At 38.2% G+C, this 24,937-nt stretch overlaps 1 protein-coding gene across 1 annotated transcript in view; it reads right to left on the minus strand.

Moving 5' to 3' along the window:
* The window catches only part of LOC140730572 (ras-related protein ORAB-1), a 30,324-nt gene extending 5,829 nt beyond the window's left edge, over positions 1–24,495 (minus strand). The window contains exons 1-5 of the mRNA XM_073051237.1: positions 24,301–24,495; positions 8,239–8,311; positions 3,768–3,863; positions 3,293–3,388; positions 1,443–1,574 (exon numbers count right to left, since the gene is read on the minus strand). Of these exons, the coding sequence (XP_072907338.1) occupies positions 1,443–1,574; positions 3,293–3,388; positions 3,768–3,863; positions 8,239–8,311; positions 24,301–24,323 (420 nt within the window). The 5' untranslated portion in view covers positions 24,324–24,495. The remainder of the gene's footprint in view (positions 1–1,442; positions 1,575–3,292; positions 3,389–3,767; positions 3,864–8,238; positions 8,312–24,300) is intronic.
* Between the last annotated feature and the right edge of the window lie 442 nt (positions 24,496–24,937).

Below are 24,937 nucleotides of genomic sequence, written 5' to 3' on the forward strand. Positions count from 1 at the left end.
CCAAAAGGCCTGTTTCTGTGCTGTAATGTTCTACGGTTTGTGTTACCAGAGGACTACCTCAGGTGAATAATGCTAATTGAAGGCAAGTTTTAAGGAACAGGCTGAAGTAAAGAGGTGGAAAGCTCATGAGATTTGAGAGAATGCCAGAGAGTGGGCCAAATAACTAAATAGGACAGCAAATAAGATCATTTTGTGCTTCACTGATCAGGGAAAGTTTAGACTGGGAAAGTCCGAGAAAGAAGACAAAGCTGGGAGAAATGTCTGTAAAAATTCTATGTGAGATGATTTTGAGAATGGATAGTTGACTGCAAGTTAACATGACAGTTTTAGATGAATTCAAGTACTTACATTAGACTATTCCATGAATCATCCTATTAAACACTGACTAAAGCAGAAATAATTATTAAACTACTAGAATATTTCTGCATTTATAGCAGTTAATCACTTATGTACTTGACTGTATTTATGCATATCAGCTACTCATTCAGAACATTTTTGCAAGGGGAAAAATAAACACTTGCTTTAGTTTGAGAGCAAATTATCCCCCCCCCCATCAAATTAAATGGCATGTATGTTATGCTTCCAGAGGATATTTTCTACACTTTTCAAAAAAAAATTACTCTTTTCTCTTGCCTGTAATTCTCAGTAAGATAGGATAGTTTTAGCCATTGCAGAAACATTAGTATTTGTTTAATTAAGCACCTTCTATCTGATGACAGGTAAGTATTTTCAAAGGTTTGTATAGAGATAGAGAAGTGGTTTCTTTGATTTAAAAAAAAAAGCATTCAAGGCCCAAAGGACAAATGCTACAACAGATCACTCTGCAAGTCTCCCTGCATACGTGCACAGAGCAGTAGTCTAGTTAGTTATCAAAGAGTGAAAAGAGTCATGGTCATACAGCACAGAAACCTGCTGAGTAAACCATGGGCAACATCTATTTCTGCTAATCCTCATTTTGTTCCTGCCATGTTCCCGTCATCTCCCGAGATTCCCCCACTATCCTATACACTGGGGGAATTTATATTGGAACCAATAAGCCCATCAATCAGCATATCACTGGAAGCAGAGAAAATCCCATGCAGTTACAGGGAGACCTAAAACTCTACAGGAGCATCACAGAAGGTCAGCACTGAACCCAAGCTGGCATATCTCACTAACTTCAAAAAGTCAATAAGCTACCCTATTCATATTTAAGTTTAACGTACTGCATTTAATTCTCCATCAAGATACAAAGTGGAGAAAGAGTCTTTAGGAGAACATATTTATATTCTCAGGCATTCAAGTTAGATTCTAAGGTGAAGCTGCGGCTTATGAATTCTCCATTTTTCCACTTCACCTTTAACATGCATTTCTTCAACATATTTAAATACACAAAGCTGGAAACAATGTAAAATTGGAAAGCAATGTTGGTTTTACAATCATATTGACTTTACACAACATACCTTTGCTGTTGTATAATCCACCACCTTCTTTGTTGTCAGATCACATTTGTTTCCTACCAATAACTTGTTAACATTTTCACTGGCATAACGATCTATTTCCTGAAGCCATTGTTTTACATTGTTAAAAGACTCCTATAAAACAAAGGAACAACATCATTGAAAGTGCAATATTAGGGCCTATTGTTTGTGATACACATACATGGAAGGTGGGTGGTTAGTAAGCTTGCAGGTTATGGAAAAAAATATTGGAGCTGTGAACAGAGTAGAAGGCAAAGGTTACAGCAAAATATAGATTAGTTACAGATATGGGCAGAGAAGTCACAGATGGAGTTTAACTTGTACAAGTATGACATGTTGCATTTTGGAACATTAAATGTAAGGGGACAGTATACAGTTAAAGGTAGGACACTTAATAGAATTGATCTTGAGGTCCGTGTTCATAGCTCACTGAACGTGGCTATGTGAATCGATGGTGTATGGCATGATTGCTTTCACTGGTTGAAGCACTGAGTATAAAAGTAAGGGAGGTATGCCGCAGCTATATAAACATGTCCAGCTGCACATGGAGCATTGTGTGCAGTTCTGGTCACCCTATTACAGGAACAGAAAAAGGTATAGCAGAGGTTTATCAGGATGCTGCCCTGGATTAGAGGGCATGAACTGTAAGGAAAGGTTAGACAAACTTTCTCTGAATTGGAGCTGACAGGAGAACTGATAGTGGTTTGTAAAGTAATGAATGAGAGGTATAGATAGGGTACACAGTCAGAATCCTTTAACCAAGGTTGCAATGTCAAGTACTGGAGGACATGCATTTAAGGTGACAGTAGAAAGTTCAAAGATGATGAAATGGCATTTTTTATTTAACTATGGAGTGGGTATTGCCAGAACTAGTTGTTGGAATATGTGAATGTAACACTCAAGAGGCAGTTATTCATGTGCACCTTAAGAGGGTATGTAGCTATGTGGATCACATTAAGGTAGAAGAGATTTGGTTTAACTTGGCCGTTTTGCGCGCTGACATAGCCAAATGAAAAAGTGCTTAAAACTTCAACTATATTATATCCAATTCCTCAAGTGGAATTTAAATGCACGACATTGGATTGAAAATACATAATCAACAAGGCCAAGCTGACGTTTCTTCCTGTAGTGGTTCTCAAATAGCAAGTGGATGTCTGCAACTGAAGCCACAAATCTGCTGGAAATTGGGCTTCATTCACGACTAGCTCTACCTACATCTACCTAGAATATAAATCTGCCAGTGTACATTTGTACAGCTGGTCAATTTATCATCTGACTCCAAAATTATTTGCTCAAAATGATACTGATTTTGCAGAGGTATTTTCTGTTCACTATGCTGAAGCAATGAAGTTTTAGACTATTCTACAGTTATAATGTTATTTATTCTAACAAATTATCAACAGCAAGACTTAGTTTAGCACAGGTTCCCAATCAAATTTTACAATTCTGATGAATACATTTACACTTAGAAGCTACGTTAACTCATCAATTTGTAATCTCACACCCTATTTGTTTTAGAAGAACTCCCAGTTCAACCCATCCTCTAAAAACCCATATGAACCAAAAGGCAATGAAAATGGACTTGAATTATTACATTTTATAGAGTACAGCAGTTAAATTTCAGAAACAAAATAATCACAACCCAAATTGAGCAATTAAATATATGGGAAGGGTGGTGGAAAAGAAATGGCATAAGTTTCTGTTTCCACTTTTCCATCAACACCTATTGAGATTTCAGAACAAAAATAACACACTTTAACATCAAAAAAGATCTGGAACTGTATTTGCCACCTTAATTATTTTTGTTCTTTAAATCATTAGTTACACTGTACCTGGTCTGTAACATCATACACAACTATGATGCCATGCGCCCCTCTGTAGTAACTGGATGTGATTGTTCGAAACCGCTCCTGACCAGCTGTGTCCCACTAGAAGCAAGAGGGAGGAAAAGAATTCTCTTCAACTTTGGGTAGTGGCTTGTACACTCTACAAATTTCATTAACACTGGTTATTTTGAAACAATCTATAACAAAAACAAGTTTACTGTATGTATCATTTGGCATCTTTTAAGTCGAATCCTCAGATCTTACCCATCATTTGACTAGCTATGTGAGCTAAAACATGTGGATCTGTGTTTCCAAAGTTGGTACGTTTGAACGAGTGTTTATATTCATTTACATGGAGGCAAGTTCCTAAATTATTTTCATAAAGATAGTAAAACAATAAAGCCCACACATCTTGGAAATGTCTAGTCTTTTTCATTTATGCCTGAGTATTTCAATGCTCCAATAGTTTAAAATTACTTACAATTTGAAGTTTGATGGTCTTGCCGTCTAACTCTATTGTTCTGATTTTAAAGTCCACACCAATTGTACTGATATAACTTTCTGTATATGTATCATCCTGTAAATGAACACAATATTCAATACAAAAACTACTGCAATACTACCAGAATATAACTATTTACTTTTGAAATCTCCACTCAGCCATTACATTTCTTGAAATGTGTAATAACAAGGACTTTGACCCTCTTCCAGAGAATATTCAACAGCAATGTTTAGCTGAATACAAGTCAGTGAACACTGGAGAGGAAACAATTTATGTATTTTTGATTAAAAGCAATTTTAATAATGGTCATTTTACAGGAAAGATTTTGTATTTTTCTTGATGTTGAAATTTTAAATATATATTTTTTGTAGGAAGATAGATAATTGGTCAAGAATTGAGATTAAGGTTCATTTTCAGGGTACAATCAATGTACCAGTTATGACTAAACATGCAGAAATATCCCGATGCTTATGTTGAATATAGTTAATCACATGTAAATAAAATACAGACTTCACATCATTCAACTCCATTTGTAAAACCACTATTATAGAAACACAAACACAACCACCAACAGCTTTTGCTGTTCGACTGCTTTAAGTTTCTATAAGCTTATTACAGAACCAGTTAAACCAATAACCAAGGTTAATCAGAATACAAGACTATGAAGCAGTGGAGAAAAGTGATGTTTGTGGAGGGAGAAAGAATGTACATTGGAGAAGAGGGGGTTCAAAGTTACAAATTTCAGTTTATAAGCAACACCCTATGAGACCTACCTTACAGAAGCACAAGTTTTAACTGCTCATATATTTGAAAACAGGCCATTCGATGATGGATGTAATTTCTGAAAATACACTCTGTGGCTACTTTAAGGTACTCTTGTACTCCTTGTTAATGGAAATATCTAATCAGCCTATCATGTGGCAGCAACTCAATGCATAAAAACATGCAGACGTGGTCAAGGGGTTCAGGTGTTGTTCAGACCAAAGAAATGTGATTTAAGTGACTTTGACTGTGGAATGATAATGGTACCAGAAGGGATGGTTTGAGTATCTCAGAATCTGCCAACATCCTGGGATTTTCACGCACAACAATCTTTAAGGTTTACGGAGAATGATGCAAAAAAAAATCAAAGAACATCTAGTGAGTGACAGCTCTGTGGATGAAAATGCCCTGTTTAACCTTAACCTAATCACTAGACCAGGTCGTTGGGTATATTTAAGGCAGAGATTGATAGGTTCTTGAATGGACATAGCATTAAAGGTTATGGGGAGAAGGCCGGGAACTCAGGTTGAGGAGGAGATTTAAAAAAAGGATCAGCCATGATTGAATGGCGGATCAAACTCGATGGGCCAAATGGCCTAATTCTGCTCCTGTCTTATGGTCTAATCACAGGACAACTTACAAGGACCAATTAACCTACCTGGTATGCCTTTGGACTGTGGCAGGAAACCTGAGCACCCAGGGAAAACCCATGCATTCCAGAGGGAGGACGCCAAGAGTGAACTCTGAAGCCCCGATCTGTAATAGTGTCATGCTAACTGCAATGGTGCCCATTATCAGATGATAACCACCTCTAACGAGACAGCATAATAACCTCCCCTTGCATTGGATAGCATTTCCATCACTGAGTGCTCTATCAATAAGCTTGGCGTCAGCACTGAATAGAAACTCCACTGGACAACCCATATAAATACTAAGAGTCCAAGTACAGGTCAAAGATTTAGATATACCACAGCGAGTGATTTAACTGGCACCCTGAAGTTTCAGGCAGCTTCCTTTATTCTGTATCAAAGCTGGGTCCACCTGCTATGGGCTATTCTTCTGTAATATTAACCAAGTTTTTTTTCTCTCTACTGAGAATTTCTAATCTGCTGGGATTCCAGTGAGCCATAAAAACAGGAAGGAAATAGACCCTTCAGCCCATTATCTGCACCAACATTTATTCCATTTTATTCTCACCACATAACCATCCTTCCGATGTTGCCATCCGCCTATCTAGGAGGGGATAATTACAGTGGCCAATTAACCTACTACTGAGCAAGTCTTTGGGATTTGGAGAACCAGAGCACGTGGAGGAAACCAAATCAGTAACAGGAAGAAAGTGCAAACTCCATTAAGACAACACTGAGCCAGGAGCGAACCTGGTCTCCAGCAGTGAGACAACTGCTTTACGAGCTGCACCATCTGCAGTTCAGTGCCTTGTCTGTCCTCTCTCTTCTTTTCTCTAACTGTTCCCAATGATCTATCAAACAGATGGCTTCATCAGCAGTTAATCATCACGACGATCCTAGCCCCAATCTGTCTGATATTCTTTGTCCTCTCTGCTCCTCCCCTTACCCTTCACAACTGGTTTTCCCTTTTTTGTAGTTCTGATAAAGTCTTCAACCTGCAACATTAACCCCATTTCTCTTTCCACCAATGCTGCCTAATCTGCTGTGTATTTTCCTGCATTTTTGATTTTTATTTTATCCCAAAGTTTTACCATTATCTACACACACAAGTTAGAAGCATGGAGTTCTTGCTACTTGTCTGGATGAGTACAGGTTTAACAATGCTGAAGGACCTCAACAATCCAGGATAAAGCAGTCTGCTTTACTGACACCACTCTGTCAACCTATGCATTCATTCCTTCCACTACTGGTGCACCGTGTATACGTGTCCCTTCTACAAAACAGACTGCATATACTCAGCTTCACTAATACACCACCACCTCTAAAATCCATAACTTCTGCTATAAAGAATGAGACAAGAAGCTCATGAGAAGTCTGCTATCTGTAGATTCAAGGAGCACACCATCTCAACTTGGAAATATATTGATATCATTGTCTTTGGGTCCATATCCTAGAATGCTGCTCAGAATACTGGAGAACTTTTGTCGGAAGGACTGCAGAAGTTCACAACAGTGGCTCACCATCATCATCTTCATGATAATTGAGATGGACAATATATATTGGTTGTAGCTCGCAATGCCCAAATACTGAAAAATGAATAAAAGCATAACTGTATATGTGTATGTGGGCACCAGCCACAAATTCTCTAACGAATTTGTTTATTTTTTTTAGGGAGATACAGTTCAGAATAGGCTCTTTCAGCTGCACTGCCCAGCAACCCCCAATTTAACCCTAGCCTAATCACGGGACAATTTACAATGACCAATTAACCCCACAAAGCGGTCTGTCTTTGGACCGTTGGAGGAAACCAGAGGACACAGAGAAAGCCCACGCATTTCACAGGGAGAACATACAGATTCCTTACATCGGAATTAAACTCTGAACGCTGACGTAATTCCAGTGAAATCACAATTCAGTATGAGCACTTGGTCACAAGTATAACCCTTACACAAAACCATTGCTATGGTTATCAGAATTAATATTTTTAATTTACCCTAATAACCAAAATATACAATTCTTAGTTTCATACATTGTAAGAGGTGAATAGGTCCACTTCCTCCAAATCAAATAGCAACAAAAACAGTAAAATAATGACACTTTCGTAGAAGTAAAGTCTGCTGAAATTAATTTGCTTAGTAGTATGGTGAAGGCTCTTACACAGATTTGTAGTCATCCAACCATTTAAATTTAAGTAGAAGCGGCTGACCCTTGTATGGAACTAAATAACATGATTGCGCAATAATTCTGAATTAACTCTGCCATCATTTTGAAATGAGAGGCAAAGTTTCCTGCTCTGAAAAGCAAGTTGAACACACATGAATTCTTTTGATTAAATTCTAAAATATGCAAAAAGAACACACTAAAATTAATATAACTGTAATTCTTCCATTCCATAGTGGCTGGGAGAGGAGTCAGGAGAAAGAGTTAGAAAAAGAACAAGGTTATCTAGAGTAGAGTATACCATTTGAGAATACAAGGTATTTAAATAAACCTGGAATTTACTTTGTCCACATTGCAAAACCACAGTATACCATTCACAAATTACCAAATCATTTTAATATCCTCCAGGTTCTAGTCTAGCAGCTTTTCTGAGTAACGTTATTAAACTCAACGCATTAGGACATCGTTGTGTTAACCTAGGGCCATATGGTTGTGGATATTCAGGCTGTATTCTTTACTGAGGTTGAATTCGTCAAAGACAGCAGTTTATGATTTGCAGTGATAAGATGTTCTGGGCATATCCTTATCCAAACCCTAGGGAAGAGGTTTCAGGTGGGCAAGTAAAGTGGTTCATTCATCATATGCATACTACCAAGATCCTTGAATGAAGTACATTTACACTCCAAGTGAGAAAGTAGAATTCTCTCAGCAAAACATTGTTCCTAGGCCTAATCAACGTACAAGCTCCAATACGACAATGCACTTTATAATTACTTCTTTTTAACCGTTTTTCCTTTTTGGTGGTAAAATGCCACATTAAATTAATTAGTCAGTTTTTTTTTATAGAGCTTATATAAAAACTAGAGCATGGTCAATATGCTAACTGAAAGCTTACTTACTGCAAATCTAAGGAGCAGGCAAGATTTTCCAACACCAGAGTCTCCAATCAGCAGCAGTTTGAATAAATAGTCACTAAAATAAAAAAATGCAAACAAAAACATTATTCAAAGACTGTATCATACACTTCATATTTGTTACTAACATTGAACATGGTTAAATTAATGTAATTATGGTAATATAAAATATACCTGCATGAACATATTGCATGCTTCCGTGAACATCAGCAAGTCACTATTACTTAAGGTGCCTATATCTCAAATGAAAACCTGGGAACTTCTGTGAATTGCTTTCACTTGAAGTGCTACTGGATGTACTGAAATAACAGTGTTTGAAACCCGTCTAAAGCATACAAGTCAATTCTGTAATAGGGAGGATGCACAATGGCTGACTGAAACTGGGAACAAATTAGATGCCGAAGTTGCAAACTGTCCTGTTCAACAGGAAAGTGACCAGAAGCACAAATAAAACTGAAGGCAATACTTAAAAAAGAAAACTTCCCATTGGCTGGAATCAGACCTCACACAATAGAAGATGGCTGTGGATTTGGAAATCAATCTCAGCCTTAAGACATCTAGAAGATTCTAGAGGGATCGTATATTATGCCCAATTGTCTTCAACCATTGCAAGACCTACCCTCCATCATAAGGTCAGAAATACAAAGTTTACCAAACAATGCAATGTTCAAGCTCATTCACAACTCATGAGTAAAAGCACCTGCACCTACATGGAGCAAGACCTAGACAGCATTCAGGCAAAGTCAGCTAGGTGTCAGTCAATGGACATCTCCAACAGAGAAAACTGGTTACTCTTGACATTTCCACAGCATCACTGATAACACTCAATAATCAACATCATAGAAATCATCATTGACCAGAAACTGAATTAGACCAAGTATATAATAAAATGGCTTCAAGACAAATCAAACCTGGAAATCCTGTGACTCATTTTTTAAAAAAACAACTGCAGGTCAGGTGTGTGAGGGACATTCTACTTGATTCCAACAACAACCAAAAACCTCAACACCATCCAGGAGAAAATGAATCATTGGTAGACACCTCATCTCACACTGTAACATCACACTGCCATACCTCATCTGCAATGTGTATCACTTAAAAATAATTGTCTTTTCAACAGCTCTTGTCAAACCTGCAACCCTCACTACCTAGAAGGGAAGACACACCGAAATGCCATCACATTCAAGTTCTCACCCAAACTACCTATCAGTCAGACCTAGAAATATATTCATCACTGCTACATCTAAATCCTGATATTCCCTGTCAAACAGCACTACATGGGAGCACCTACAACAGGCAGACTGCAATAACTCAAAGTAACACCTCAGGACAGTTGGCGATCAGCAATAAATCCTAGCATTGCTATATCCACAAATCAACAGAATTCACCTGATAGAAGTTTAGCACCCTCTGTAAATGAAGATTGATACTATTGATCAGTTATTAGCTTTAAATCAAAGATCAAAAGATGCTAATCAAAGGCATTAAAAGACAAATTGATCCCATCAAATGGCAGTACAGTCAGTGAGTGGGATGACAATCATAATCATCTTTAGTCCTACCTTAAATTCTATTCCTTAGTAAATGACTGTTCTTTCCTGTTTCAGGCTAAGAAACAGATCATAATCTGGTGACCCATTAGAATAACCTGAATTTCTGACTTCATCACAACGATCGCTTAATTTCAGTTCCAAAACATCACCAGTCTCACTGTTGCCTCAGCCCATCGAGTGCCACAGACCTTGTATTATGGTAGGTCTCTCTCCATCTCATTTACATCATCGAGCTTACAGTGCCCTGGGAGGAGGCAGTGGAGAAGGCCTACGAGCGCAAGAAGCTGAGGTATGTTGAGCTTGCAGCAACGAGGCTGGAAAGCAAGGGTGCGACCGGTTGAAGTAGGCTGCAGAGGATTTGTAGCCACATCAACATCAAGGCTGCTCCGGGAGTTGGGAGTGTGAGGGAAGACACACTGACAAGCAGTCAAGACCTCTCCAGAGCTGCTGAAAAGGGTAGTCAGTGGCTCTGGATGAAGAGAAAGGATTCTATCTGGGCCCCGAGTGAGTGGCATCTAGTGGGTGAGCCCAGGACGCCGGGATTCACTGCTGAACCCTCTGGAGATGTTGTGGGCCTATCAGCGAAACACTGAGGAAAGTGGGCGCCCACTTGATAACCCAGAAGATGCCACCACTCACTTGGCCACCCAGCAGAGTCTAGGCAGCATGTCTCCGGAGTGCAAATAAGGGATATTAACATCTAGTCCTACATAACATACCTCAGGCATTTCTTGCATATTCGGCTTATGGACAAATAAAATCAGCAACTGATTTACTTAAGTGTACTACCTGAATATTGAGGCACCGATGTCAAAAATGAAAAGAATCAAAAAATATTTTGAAAGCCTCAAAGAACTGTATTTTGTCTCCCAAGTTTTATCACTGTTAAAATGTCCTATAACTGCATTTAAATCAATATTCTTTCGGACTAGGTATATCACTGTTCAGATTATCAAGAAAAATGCTTCAGTATTATATCATTAATAATTCATACATAAGTTTAGTTTTGTAAGCCAATCATTCTCACAGATAATCAACAGCCTTGTATTTCCCTTTCTAATATTTTATATGTTAATGCTTGGCATCAATGTCAAAAATGGGCAGGCATTTGATACAATGGATGTGGAGAGGTTGTTGCATCTTGAGGAGAATCTCCAACTAGAACCATTACTTAAAAATAAGGGCTTGTTACTTCAGGCAGAGTTGAGGCAATTATCTGTACTAGGTGTCTGTGCTAATTGTGTTTATTTACAGTCAATCAAAAGAACACAGCAGTGTGTTGTTGCCTATCATATCTGACGATGGCAGTGAAACCTGGTCTGGAGAGTTTCTAAGTGGAAAAGCTGTTGTACTGGGACAGTTTCACTCTCTCAACCTCAGAAGTCAGTGTCCAGTGAAACAAGTAGTTATCACAGACTGTGGTCTTCCTTGATTGCAGTGGCACATCTTCTGTGCCACGTCATGCCCTTCGCTCTCCACAAAGCATTGCAGATCTACCTGCTTGGCTGCTGGATCTCACTGTAGATCTCATCTGCTCAGTGACTTCTCATACTAGGAAAGTGATGTCCCAATTTCACTGGGGCATGAGACCTGCCAGCTACCTTCAGCTGGTTTAGCCCGCCGTCAAAGCAGTGTACAGGGTTGTGGCTGCTGTCACATGCAAGCAGCTACTTGGAGCCACAGGTGAGAGCCGAGTGTCCAGTGGAGACCAAATGTGAGTGAGCTGCCCCAGAATGGGCACAATAAGCCTTTCAGAGGTACTAACTGTCACTAGGCTCCCCTTACACAGCAGCACACATTGGATGAATTACTCCGCCGATAACTATTAGGAACTAATACCGTTTTATAGTACTGTTGTAGTATTGGTAGTGTTCTAATTTGTTTAAATTCATTATTTGTTACTCAGTTAAATAGTAGTCTTTTTTAATATCTTGTAACCATTTTCATATAACCGGTTAATTGGGATAGCTCCTTAATTTAATCTAAATTTACTAATCCCAATGTGTCCTAATTAACCGAAATCCACTGTATTTGATTATACCCCTGATTAGTATCTTGCAGATAATGGAAGCCTTTGTACAGTTGGAAGGTGGAGAATTTGCCAAAGATTAACTTGTCTCGGTTGTTTCAATTAAACCTCCAGTCAGTGCCTTCTCCTAAGGGTGCACTTGGGATCAATGCTGAGAAATAGACACCAGAAAAAACCTCCATATTTCAGATCCAGGGAAGATAAAACAGAAGTTATTTTTTGTTTCTGTTTGCAAACTGTTAATTCTACCCTCAGCTACCGGTGGTGATATGATGACAGGGTCTGGTATGCAATCCCCATTCCTTGAGCTGTTCATAGTTGTTGTCAGAAGAATAGGCACTGGAATAGATGGAGTCTCATGCAGATGTTAGGAGAGGGTGAGATTGGAGTTGGAAGGAGATCAGCAGTTTGCACTTATCTCAGTCAAGTTTTCCTGCAGTAACTCAATTTAATGGACATAAGTACACACAAGTAAGTTCATGGCAGGACATTACCTAATGTATCCCTTGCCTATAGAACTACTGAATAGTTATCCTGTTTAAAGTAAGAAAGATCTATGATCTGCTGTTAAATTTGTACATTATTCAGTTTTTTGTATGAAAAAATACATTCCCAATATTGTACACGTGTGCGGTCTGCATCAGGAAAGCATATTAAGGAAAGTATGCAATGTAATACTTTAAGGTGCTTGTGAAATTGGTAGTCTGTTAATAGTATCTTAATCCTTGGCTCTGGTGATGAACTTGTGATGTTAGCCACTGTATTTCTGTGCCTCAGTCTGTGTGAATTCGAGATTAGCAGGCATTGTACCATTCTAAATGTGTTTCTGTGAAAGGCAACAAAATGATTCTCTTAGAAAAACAGAGGGCAATGGGTAACCCTAGTTAATTTCTAATGTAAGGACACATTCCGCACAACTTCTTGGGCCTAAGGGCCTGTATTGTGCTCTAGGTTTTCTATGTTTCCAAATCCTACATGAGGACTATGAGTCTTAAGAACTCTATTCCCCCAAACACAGCAAAGTCTTTGAATAATCTTGAAATCAGATTCTTGAAAAACCAAAGGAGTAAAAGGTTATTGGTGTAAGACAAATAACCTTCTCAAGCACTTATTTTACACATGTGTATATAATTATTAACACCTACATAAACTGTAGAAATCCAGAACTCACTATTACCTCCTTCATATACTGTGCTGTTGCAAGGTTCACAGAGCAACCAATGCAGAAACAATGAGAACTTTATTGTTTTTCTACTGTTTAATCTACTGTTCTTGTTAAGCTAGATTGGATAAGGTATTATTGAGTAACTAAGCCACACTAAATATATGATCACTTCCTTTGGCCCTGAAATGCTAAATGAGGTGAGGAAGTTTGTTACTAGAACAAATTATACACGTTCAGGTAACTCATTTTCATCACCTTTATCCATACTAGCCAAGTCCATCTGTAAAACTGGCTGAGTTTTTTTTTCCTCTATTAGCACAGACTGGGCATCTTCTACAGCTATAGATTGATAAATCTGAGTTCCATTTTGGAATTGTCCTCATTTCATAATTTATATTCCTTTATATTGATTCCCTCAAACAACCCCCATTAACCCACAGATCAGATTACTTTAGCCAGACACACAAGATGCTGGAGGAATTTAGCAGGCCAGGCAGCATTTACTGTGTGTTGCTTACATTCCAGCATCTGCAGATTTTCTCGTCTGTCATCAGATTACCTATATTACAGATTACTCAGAAAGCAGCCTGACTATTTATTGCCTTAGAAATTCTCTATCCCTCCAATTTTCTGCAACTTAATCACTCCAATGTTTTTATTTCACATTTCTAATATCTACAGTTTTTCTTTTATCTTCAGAAAACCTATCTCTACTGACCAATGGAATGTAAAATCAGGGTAGTCAGGCTAGCTCTGCCCAAGTAGTGGCGCACTGGAAGCAGCATCCCTCGTCAGATTGGGAATGAAGATTTCCAATGATTTTACGTCGATTACTTTTCAGTCAAACATTTCAAAGTATAATGCTTTCAAAGTACATTTTTAATTTTTCTTTAAAAACCTGCTCAGTGTTTGTACTTTTACTTTCATTACCCACTCAAGTTCTATTTACAAAGCATTTAAAAGATTAAAGAAAATTTGTATTTTAAATTATAAAATTTTCCCCTCTACCACCAGATTTCTGAGTGGTCCTTGAACAAACTACTTCACTAATTGTTCTTTCACACCTTTTTTTTAACTGTAACTGAAAGTAAATTTCTATGTCTTGAACTTTGCTGTCACAAAACAACATATTTCATGACCTATGTTGGTGATAATAAACCTGATTCCGATTCTTTATGCACTTTCCATGTGATTGGCAGGTTAGTTTAGTTTGATGGCATTGCTATACCAGGATTATATGAGCTATTGCAGAATTACAAGCAAAATCAGAAGAGGGGATATTCACAGCACAGATCTCACTATATCCTTGCCGACAACCTTCTTCAAACTAATATACTGGAATCTACTTGAGCAAATACAATATGCAACAAGAGTAATAAAGATACACCAAACCCTAAGTCTACAAATAGGATCAGAGTGGTCACCTAGGTCCTCAGGCCTGTCCATTAACACAATCATGGCTGATCTGTCCCAGGCCTCATCTCCTTTACTCTGACAGTTCCACAGAGACCTCAATTTTCCAATCTTTCAAAACAAAACATCCACCTCTTTAAATATTTATTGTGATCTAGCCTTCATAAACCTCCAGGATAGAGACTTCTAGACACCTCAATTTTACATGACTGTCACCCTGCCTTAAAACTACAAGACACTCTTCACAGTGTAAACAACTCCAGAACTACCCTGTAATGCCTTTATAGAATCTTTCAATAAGAATAGTCCTCATTCTTAAGTTCAAAGAACATAAATCTACCTTTTTTTTTAAAAAATGCTATTTATGACAGGACAACACTCTCATCCCAAGAATTAGTCTAGTGAATCTCTTCTGAACTGCCTTCAATCCTTTCTTAAATAAAGAGATCAAAACTATACATAGTATTCCGTACCTGCTGCTGGTGCAGCTACATTTAATCTTCTAATGTTTTATTCCTAAACTTTACCATCCCTTATAATAAGGGTTAATATGCTATTTGCCTTGCTAAATACTTGCTGCACCTGCATGTTAACTGCCTGGGACATTGTCCCACCTAACTCTCATCTCCGAATCATAATTTTCAAAAGTGTATCAATTTCAACCTTAATTGAAGTATTTAATTCAAGTTATTTGCATATTCACATTCAATTACTTCTGCAGAAGGCAGTTCAACACCAAGTGTACTAAACATTTTTAAATGGCAGAGAATTTATAATTCAGTCATTTCCAGTGCTTTTTAAATTTTCATAAATACATAGTGTTTGTACTTTCCAGTAAAAAAAAAACTTCACTTTACCAGCTAATTTCAATCTAACATTTTTAAGAATTCTATTACATGAGATTAAGATTAGTAGTTTTCTACAACAGGCCATTCTAATAAGTTCCACCAAATTAGTTTTGTCCTCAAGCCACAACTAATGTTTGCAAAATTAAACAAATAATCTAACATTCCTGAACAAGGAACTTGTAAGATACATTGAAATGTTAACAGCTGCAAAAGACCAAACATCAAAATAGTATTTTTCTGCTAATACATTCTTTGTGCCATTTGTTTCTGATTTAATACTTCTCACTCACCATAGGTTTCAAGATTCAAAATTAAACCTTTAGATAACAGAAGCATCCAGAAATCTAGCAAATACATCTGAACACAGTTTGTTTTGTCTAAAGAACAAAATTATGACAATATATCCCAGAAGAACTCTTGAAAACACTTTACAATGTAATTAGATTTAATGCCAATTTTGTTGTACTTAATCACAAACTTAGAAGTTAATTGAATAGCATGTAAAGCACATGACAACAATTTCACGCAATGTTTCAATACCAGTGGAAGAGCAAGGCATTCATTAGTTGAAAGTAAAAACGCAATAGTAGCCAATTAGGCCCACTCATGTCTGTGCCACTATTCTGTAAGAATATGGAGGCTCTTGTGCCATGTTCCCATCTAATTGCCCCATTTCCCTGATATGTATCCAAGTAGGTATTCTCAAAAATCAATCACTAGCCCTTATGTGATTTGTTTATGGAAAGGATTATATTCCTCTCTACAAAGAAATCACTTATCTCAGTCCTAAATTACTGCATCCTCATACTAAGACAATACCCATAAATCTTTGTGTTTTATGGAGAGTAAGCTGCCTCTCTGTACTAATTGGTCATTTTTTTCTTACAATCATATACGGTTCTCCAAATGCAGTATCAACAAAATCCTGCAAAATCTTAGCAAAATTTACTTCATTTATTGATTTCAATTTCCTTGCAATAAAGTACCTTTCCAACATTTTGCTTGCTTACTTTGTTTCCTGAATCAACACAGTGTGCAAAAGGTAACCAGTTACTTGACATTTAAAAATTTGCTGGATATCTTAAGCAAAACAGAGTCCCGATGAATACTACTGGACCAAAACATTGACTGTTCACTTTCCTCCACGGATGCTGCCTGACCTATTGAGTTCCTTTGCATACGTGTGTTGCAAAATATATTCTGCCTTTTTAATCTTGTCACAACCTCATATTTCCCACTGCATACTCCTCCTGCCCATTCAGTTAACCCATCCATATTATTTGCAGCTTTTGTACATTTTCCTCACTTTAATTGAGCAGGAAATTTGAATATGTTACACTGTTACTTTATCCAAATCATTAATTGCAAATAACCAACAAACAAGTTCTTACCCTGATAGCACCACACAAATTAGACCATGTCAATATGAAAGAGGCTGTTAATTCCTTCTCTTTCTTTACTGTCCTCTAAGCAATTCTTTATTAATAACAATATTTTACCCCATGGGCTCTAGCTTTATCTATAGTATATTATCAAATGTCATTTGAAAGTCCAGATCTGCTACATTGACTCAATTATCCTACAAGTAATCCTTTAAAATCTAATAAATTTGTTAAACAGGATATGCACTTCATAAAATCATGACAACTTACTCTCATCATGATTTGAGATTTTTAAATGCCCATTTGTGACAGACTACAAAAACAGCAAGGTCTTGTTATAAATATACCAAGTGATGATGAGGACACATTTGGAGCACAGCATAAAGTCTCAAGCTGGTTATTTCAGGAAAGATATACTTAGATGTGCAGAGGAGTTGTCCAATGAGGAAAGATTAAACCCACAAATTTTGGAGGTTAAATAAAGTAAGTCACTACAATCTTACTGAAAGGCAGAGGAGGCTCAAGGGGCCAAATGAACAACTCTTTTTCCTAATTTCAGCAATTCTCAGACACTTAATTATCCGTGATTCTGTATTTTGCTTCTCTTTTCTTCAGCAGCAATATTACCTTTATTACCATAAATTCCACTGGAAGTTATCCAGAATTAAAGCAAATAAAAGGAGACAACCAGTGTAAGCAGGACTTCTAGACAGGTGTGTGAGTAAAGCACGTAATATAGGTTCCAGGTCCCCATCTGAACTATGGAAGATGAAAAACTTATTTAGATTCTTAAGATGACAGGATGTGGAGATGTAATTATCTTTCAGTTTCTTTGTAATTAGCATGCAACAAGCTACATGTATTGCATTTCCAGTTGTTAAAAAGTAATACTGCTGAACATTGCAAAATATACACTGAAACAGGTGAACTTGGGGTAGAACACAAGAGTAAAGTGCTGTCAGAAAGGGTTGGGGAAATTCATGCAAACAAGTCAATATCTTAGGAGTTACCGACCTTGAGCGTGTTCACCAAGGGAAGCATCACTTACAACCCGCAGAGTTCAAAGAATATGCTTCATTGAAGTAAATAGATGAATGAAAACCTTAGTGATGACAAGTTTGGTATTTGCTTTTTGACAGCTCCGATCCATCCACTGTACTCTATAGTTTAGGTTCACAAGGACACAGAAAGCAAATGCAAAAGGAAAAGGAAAACAAATCAAATGTAGGTGAGGTCCTCAATGAATAGTTCTCTTTCTGCACCAAGAAGATGGAGTTCAGAGGGGGGTACATGGCTAATCTGGAGCAAATCAGTATTAATGAGGTGTTAGGTATCATGGGATGCATAAGCACTGATAAATCCCTGGCATCACGAGATTTAATCCAAGTTGCACTGGGAAGCAAGGGACCACTACAGCCCCGATTAAAACGTTTGCATCTTCATTACCCTTAGTTGAGGTGCCAAAAGACTCGAGAGCTAATGTTATACCTTTATTTAATAAATACAGCTAAGATAAAACATTGACTACAAGTGAGCCATATATCAGAGATAGGTAAATTATTGAAGAAAACTCTAATGGGTTGGGTTTATGCGTATTTGGAAAGGCAGGGTCTGATAAGGGATAGTCAGCATGCTTTGTAAAGGGGAAATTCTAATTTGACTTTTTTTTTAGCTAACCAAGAAGCCTAGTAAAGTTGGGGCAGTAGACATTGCCAATATAGACTTTGATAAGACATTTGCCAACATCACATGTGTTAAGTTGGTCCATTAGTTTTAGGCACAAGGGACCCAAGGCAAATTCTCAAATTCAATCCAAAATTAGCTTAAAATAGGACATGAAGGATGGTACAGTATTGTAAGGATGATTTTTTGATTACAATTCTGTTGCCAGTGGTGTACCACAGGGATCTATGCTGGCTTCTTTGTTTTATGATATATCAATACTTTGGGTGAGAATGCAGGTGTTTTGAACAAGTTTATGACAAGTTTTTGGATAGCGAGGAAGGTTTGTCTAAAGCTAAAGCAAGATACAGAACAGATGGAAAGGTGGGCAGAAGGAATTCGTTCCTAACACGTACAAGGAAGTAAAAAGAAGAGGACGTATACACTGAATAGTACACTAACTAGCTCATCAACAAAAGAACTTTGGGGTTCAGGTCCCTATTTCCCTGAAAGCAACACAGCTAGAGCAAAATAGAACATAACATCACAGGATTAGGTCCTCTGGCCATGGTCTCTGTGTGACTGTGATGACAAATTAGTCTAAATGTATCTGCCCACAAATGATCCAGATCCCTCTACTCCATGCACGTTCACGTACCTGTCTAAGGGCCTCTTAAACCAAAGTTTTATATAGTTGAAACACTACTTCCTAACTCTTACATTCAATTCCCCAACAGATGAAGACAAGCATGCTATATGCCTCTGGATGGCAAATGGCAGCATACGGCATGGCTGTCTGCGTAGAATGTAAAATTTACCAGTGGTCAGATCCCTCTTGTGCAGTTCAGGTTGCCACACAGCAGAAAAGATGTGACTGGACTGCAGAGGGGGCAGACGAAGTACTTAGATAGCCTCTTAAATATTTCACATGTAGAAGGATATGAACCTGGTGCAAGAAAATGGGATTCATGTCCAGATGGGCAAAAAGGATTACACTGACTTGGTGAGTTACAAGATTCATTTCTGTGCTGCGCAAGTTCAAGTTTATTGTCATGTGATTGTACATATATAACCAAACGAAACGACGTTCTTCCAGACCACAGTGCACCCACAAAACATATCACACACACAGCATATAAACCACAATATTGGCAGAATTCAAAATACATGCAGCACAGGTAAACAGGACAGTATACAGTAAACAGCATGCTGACCTCGTGAGGAGACCTCAGTGGTGGTAGGGTATTCATTAGTCTCACAGCCTGAGGGAATAAGCTGTCACCCAGTTGGGCACTCCTACTCTTGATGGCTATGAATTCTTTGATTACAATTCTCAATCTATTAGGGATTTTAGACAGACATCAAACCAACTGCCTTTCTGCTTTTCTCAAAACAAAGTACCACTTTTCAACAGAAAGAAATAAGGAAATGTGCCTTGACTTGATTCAAGAGATATTTATCCTAAGTGTGAGAATAAAATTCCAACATAGTTAATCTTGAGGCAATAAACAATACCAATTATCTGTGGTTCAGGAGAATGAATGATTATGAATATAAATTTCCTTCAAGATTAACAATTCCAGTTCTTAACTATGTAATCTATTCACGGAAACAATTTACCAACCTAGTAAAAATGAAAGTATAATTCTTATTTCTGTCCATTCTGAAGGAAGCCATTTTCTGCTTCCAATTTCAGGTTATGCAATTGTGTAATTCAATAACCCGCTCAAACATTAAATTGCATTTTATTCTGGATACAATCCATTCATCCATATCACTAAGTTCCAGTTTAAAAGCTAAGTCACATATTCATTTGCTTGCTTGAACCCACAGCAATGCCATTTGGAAGTGCAATGTTCAAAATAGTTCAAATACTGCCTGTCGGTACACAGTTAAAACAAATTGGTTTAAACTCATCAAATATCCTTGCCTTCCATCCAAGCAACTGATACATTCAGTCAACATTTTTGCCTGACATTGTCAAAAGACATTGATCTAGTGTGCAGAGGTTTCAAATGCCTTTATTATAATATCACTCAATCCTGACAGCCACCCCCAGTTCAAAATAAAGCTATATCCACTTATCCTCTTGGAGAAGGTGGATCTTATAAACAATCTAACAAAGTCACAAGGGCATTCTGTGAAAAGAAATTTTAAAAAATAATATATAGGAGTCAGTGTCATGAGTTAATATTACATCATCTCCCAGATCCAAGGTTTTATTTCAAGCAGGAAAACACATTCAATTTTAGAAGGCAATCTAGTATTATTTCCTACAAGATTATATAGCAATGATTACTCCAATTACATACTGTACAATGTCACATCAGCTGTATTGTTTTCACCTTAAATAAAAAAATCTGCAACCTACATACCCAACATAAACAAATCCAAAAGTGACCCCATATTCCTGAGTATTTGCCGTACAGTATTCGCAAAATTACACTTAAAGATGTAAGGTGTTCCAAGTGATTAACACAGGATATGATCTGAAAAATAAAGACACTAACCAAATGTCAGCCCAGAAAGAGGTAATTTTTCAGGAGCATTAAAACATTTTAAAGAACATTGGAAAGATGTAGGATGTTGTCTCCAGAATTAGTGCCTAGACAATAAAACTCACAAATAATGAACAATGGGGAAGAATAGGAAGATGTACAAGTGACCAGATCTGAAGTGTAAACTTCTGAGACTTGCAGTGCAACAAGAGGTTAGTGAAAATAAAATGGAAGATTGGGGCAGGGGAGTTAAAAATGAGGGTGAGGATTTTAAAACTGAGGCATTGTAGTTTTTAATGGTGGTTAATAACTAGGTGAATAACATTTGTTTCAGATTAGATAACACAGCTGCAGTACACATTTTCAATGGTGACCATTAAGTAGCCATCTATGTAAAAAAAAGTCAAAAAATTATAGATAATGGAAATCAAAAGTAAAATTAATGATTGCTTGAAATAACCAGGTCAAGCAGCATCTGTGGGAAGAGAAACAGAATTAAATGTTCCTTCCCTCAGACGTACCCTGAGCTGCTGAGTATTTACAGAATTATTTGTTTTTCTTTTAGTTCCATTCACACTAATCTCGAGTACCAGCAATTCAAGCACTCTAGATATGGCTTACATGTCGTGAGAGTACCTACCTCCAGCACTCACTTATGCAGTGTATGCCAGATCCCAATCACCCACTACGTGCAGCTCAGACCTCTTCTAAGTCTTTACTCTCTAGTCTTAGCTACTCCTGCTCTGTGGAAAAGCTTCCTATTCTTTACTCCACTCTTTCCACTGCATCAGGTTCTTCCGATATTGTGACTTTTGAACCCAAGAACGTGGAGTGAGAAATGAGAAGCCAAGTGAACACAGGAATATTTCAATCTGTAAGTAACATAGGGTGGCAGCTGCACCAATCCGGTTACACTAAAGTTAGTATAAAACCTTTCATAACTTCCATCCAAATGCATGTCAAATTTACCGCCAAAAGTTTCCATACTCCCAAATGTGAGAGGAAGCCATTTAGTCCCCTGAACATATGCTGAGACTCAGAGCAACCCATTTTTTCTCTCTTACATATGCAATAACAACCTTCTGATTTATCCCCAGTGCACATGTAAAGTATATTTAATCCCAGGAACCAATCTGGAAAACTTTCACTGCACTCTCTGTGGCAAATACATTAAAGGCCCTATGGAAATGGAATAAGGCATCTTTATTTCTGTGTGAAAATCTGTTTGAAATAAAGATCAAGGTGCTACTAGCTTTCCAGATTACTTGCTGCACCTGCAAGCTAGCTTCTAGTGACTTGTACACACGGACACATAGGTCCATTTGAAAATTAACAATGACAGAACAGGAAATGTTAATAAATCCTCTGTTCCAAATGACTCCAAAAGCTAAATGAAGGAGTCATTCTATGCAAGCCTTGACATGAAGCAGCTAAATTGCCATGCAGAAGGAAGGCAGAGATGAGAACCTCTTACCATCACTTAATGTGAATTTGCAATGTCTATCACTCCACAAATTTGCAACATTAATGAAAGTGACAAATTAAAAATGGCTGATCATTAACAGTTTGACAAGTTCTTAGTTATTCAACTACCGTATTCCTGTTCAATTCCACCTGACCTGATTGCTCAATTTTAACTGCCCATGTGATTTACACCTGACATCCTGTGTGGATCAAATTGAAGTGGGCCAGGAAGAACAAGCCAAAAACATTCATGGATCTCATACACAAGTGTGCATGTAGAAAACAGATACTCTGTTAGTTACAGAAATCAACTGCTACGCAATTATACAGTTTCTCAGACTGGAGCTCTATCTTTGTATCTTGGAAAATTTTCTAAATAAATTTAGATTTTACCATTCATTTCATTCAGGGGTGTAATTAAATTGCATTTATTCATTTATTTTTTTACTTATATATGTAAGTAATTTTCACTAAAAATTACTTTGCACTTCAATTACTTTTCATTTTCCACTAAGGCAGTAAATTTATGATGGCCTATTCAGGAACTCCTGGGGCTCCCAGTTTCTTGTTTTTTACTTGTGGCCCTTATAAAATCCGGTAAGAGCCCCCCTGGGGGGGGGGGGGTGGCAAAAGGCCCACATTGAGAACCACTGCATTAACACACTCTTAAAGTAACTGTACTTCCCAAAGGAAAATAAAGAATTTCAAATGTACCATACCAGCTTTAACTCAGCCCTGAGTATCTGGAAGTAACTTTAGCTAAATAAATACATAATAATTCATCATTAGCGATTATTTTCATTATTTTGTTTCCTTTACAAACTGTACAGAATCATTAGGAATTAATTTTAAACATAAAAAGAAACTCTGGAATAGAATTTACACAGAATCTGTATCTATGTGGCAAAAAGCACAGAGAGCTGGATACACGATCCAGGACCACAACAGGAGGAAGTCAGCAGTTAACAAACAGATAAAGTTACAATATGGTCTTAAGCAGGACAGAAAATACTGTCCCATTCTAGATGTATGTTCTGAGAGAAACTGGGGGTGGGGTGCCACTCAGCCCTGGTTAAAAAGGAAACCGGGCAGGAGAACCCAGTCAAATTAATGAGTTGTGGGATGGGAGGGACAACTACAGTCAATATAATGGAGAGCAGGGAATTACAGCCCCAGTCAACAGGATGGTGGGCATCACAACACCAGTCTACAGGATAGTGGGGTCACAACATCAGTCTACAAGATGGGGGGGGGGGGGTCACAGCACCAGTCTACAGGATGGGGGGGGGTCACAGCACCAGTCTACAGGATGGGGGGGGGGGGGTCACAGCACCAGTCTACAGGATGGGGGGGGGGGTCACAGCACCAGTCTACAGGATGGGGGGGGGGTCACAGCACCAGTCTACAGGATGGGGGGGGGGGGGTCACAGCACCAGTCTACAGGATACAGAGGTAAGTTCTCATTTTACATGGAAGGGTGGGTAAAGGTAAAGATAAAGAGTGAAGGAGGAGGCTATTCAGCCTCTGCATTTTGTTCTTTAAAAGCTCGACTGATCGGCTTATTAACTCCATCTAACGTCTTGGTTCGACGTCCTTACAAGAGACAGCATGATGTCACACTCAATATTGAAACTTCCACGCTCACCAACCAGCATCCACCCGATTTCACACACCCCGCTCTTCTCCATCACAATTACCTCCAGGTCGAAGAACTTCCAGAGGGACAGCTGCTGATTTCTATCCATCTTTCTCATAAAGTCTTCTTCCTGACATCAGTCCCAAGTGCCCAAGCTCTAATTTGATGCCAATGTGCCCGTTCTGGGCTCTCTTAGCGAGTGTCACCGGCAACTGGGACAAGGCCTACAGCCACCTTGCATTTCCCTTGGCAGTCCAGCCTCTGATTAGACTCTAGAGATTAGTGAACACGTAATTACCCCCTTGGGCCTTAAAGTCCAACTCCACTCTATCTAACCAGACTCATTCCTGGGTGGATTTCACTCGAGGAGAGAAAGAAGAAAGAAACTCTTACTTACTATTCGGGATTCATGGTTGACATCTCACTTTCAACACCTGATTTTTTTGTTCAGCGTATATTCAAACAGCTTCTTGATCTAACCGTCGAAATAATAACTAAAAAGATATCTAGGTGACAACGAAAATACAAGACGAGAGCCAAGTCTGTCACAGCCCAAAATGGCGGCCCCTCCAACCAGGAAATAACAAGCCGCTGCCAGAGCCCCATGGTATGCTGGGAATTGAAGGAAAATGACGTAACCTTACCCCATTGTAGAGCGGCTGCTTTCGACGATGGACTACAATCCCCAGGCAGCATTTCGCTTCCCTCCGTATACGAGGTGACGTTCTCAACGCCCTATAACGCATGCGTTCTCCGCACTCTTCTTCCCCAACCAACACCCTCTCATTTCGCCACACTTGCCGTTGAGTGAGTGTTGAACACGTGGCAAATGCTGCTGAGTGTCAGCAGTGAGGGAGGTACCATTGAGCAACGAAACAGAGTATTCCCGAAAAGCCAAAGGTTGAGCTGCTGTGTTTTTTTTTCTAATTAAGCATTTCATATGTGTTAAAATACTACAAATGTACATGTTGAAATAGTTGTGGGTACGATAACATCTTGTTACAGGTGCTACCTGTGTGGACTGAAAATTACTA

Source organism: Hemitrygon akajei, chromosome 7, assembly GCF_048418815.1.
Source record: "Hemitrygon akajei chromosome 7, sHemAka1.3, whole genome shotgun sequence".
Lineage (NCBI taxonomy): Eukaryota > Metazoa > Chordata > Chondrichthyes > Myliobatiformes > Dasyatidae > Hemitrygon > Hemitrygon akajei.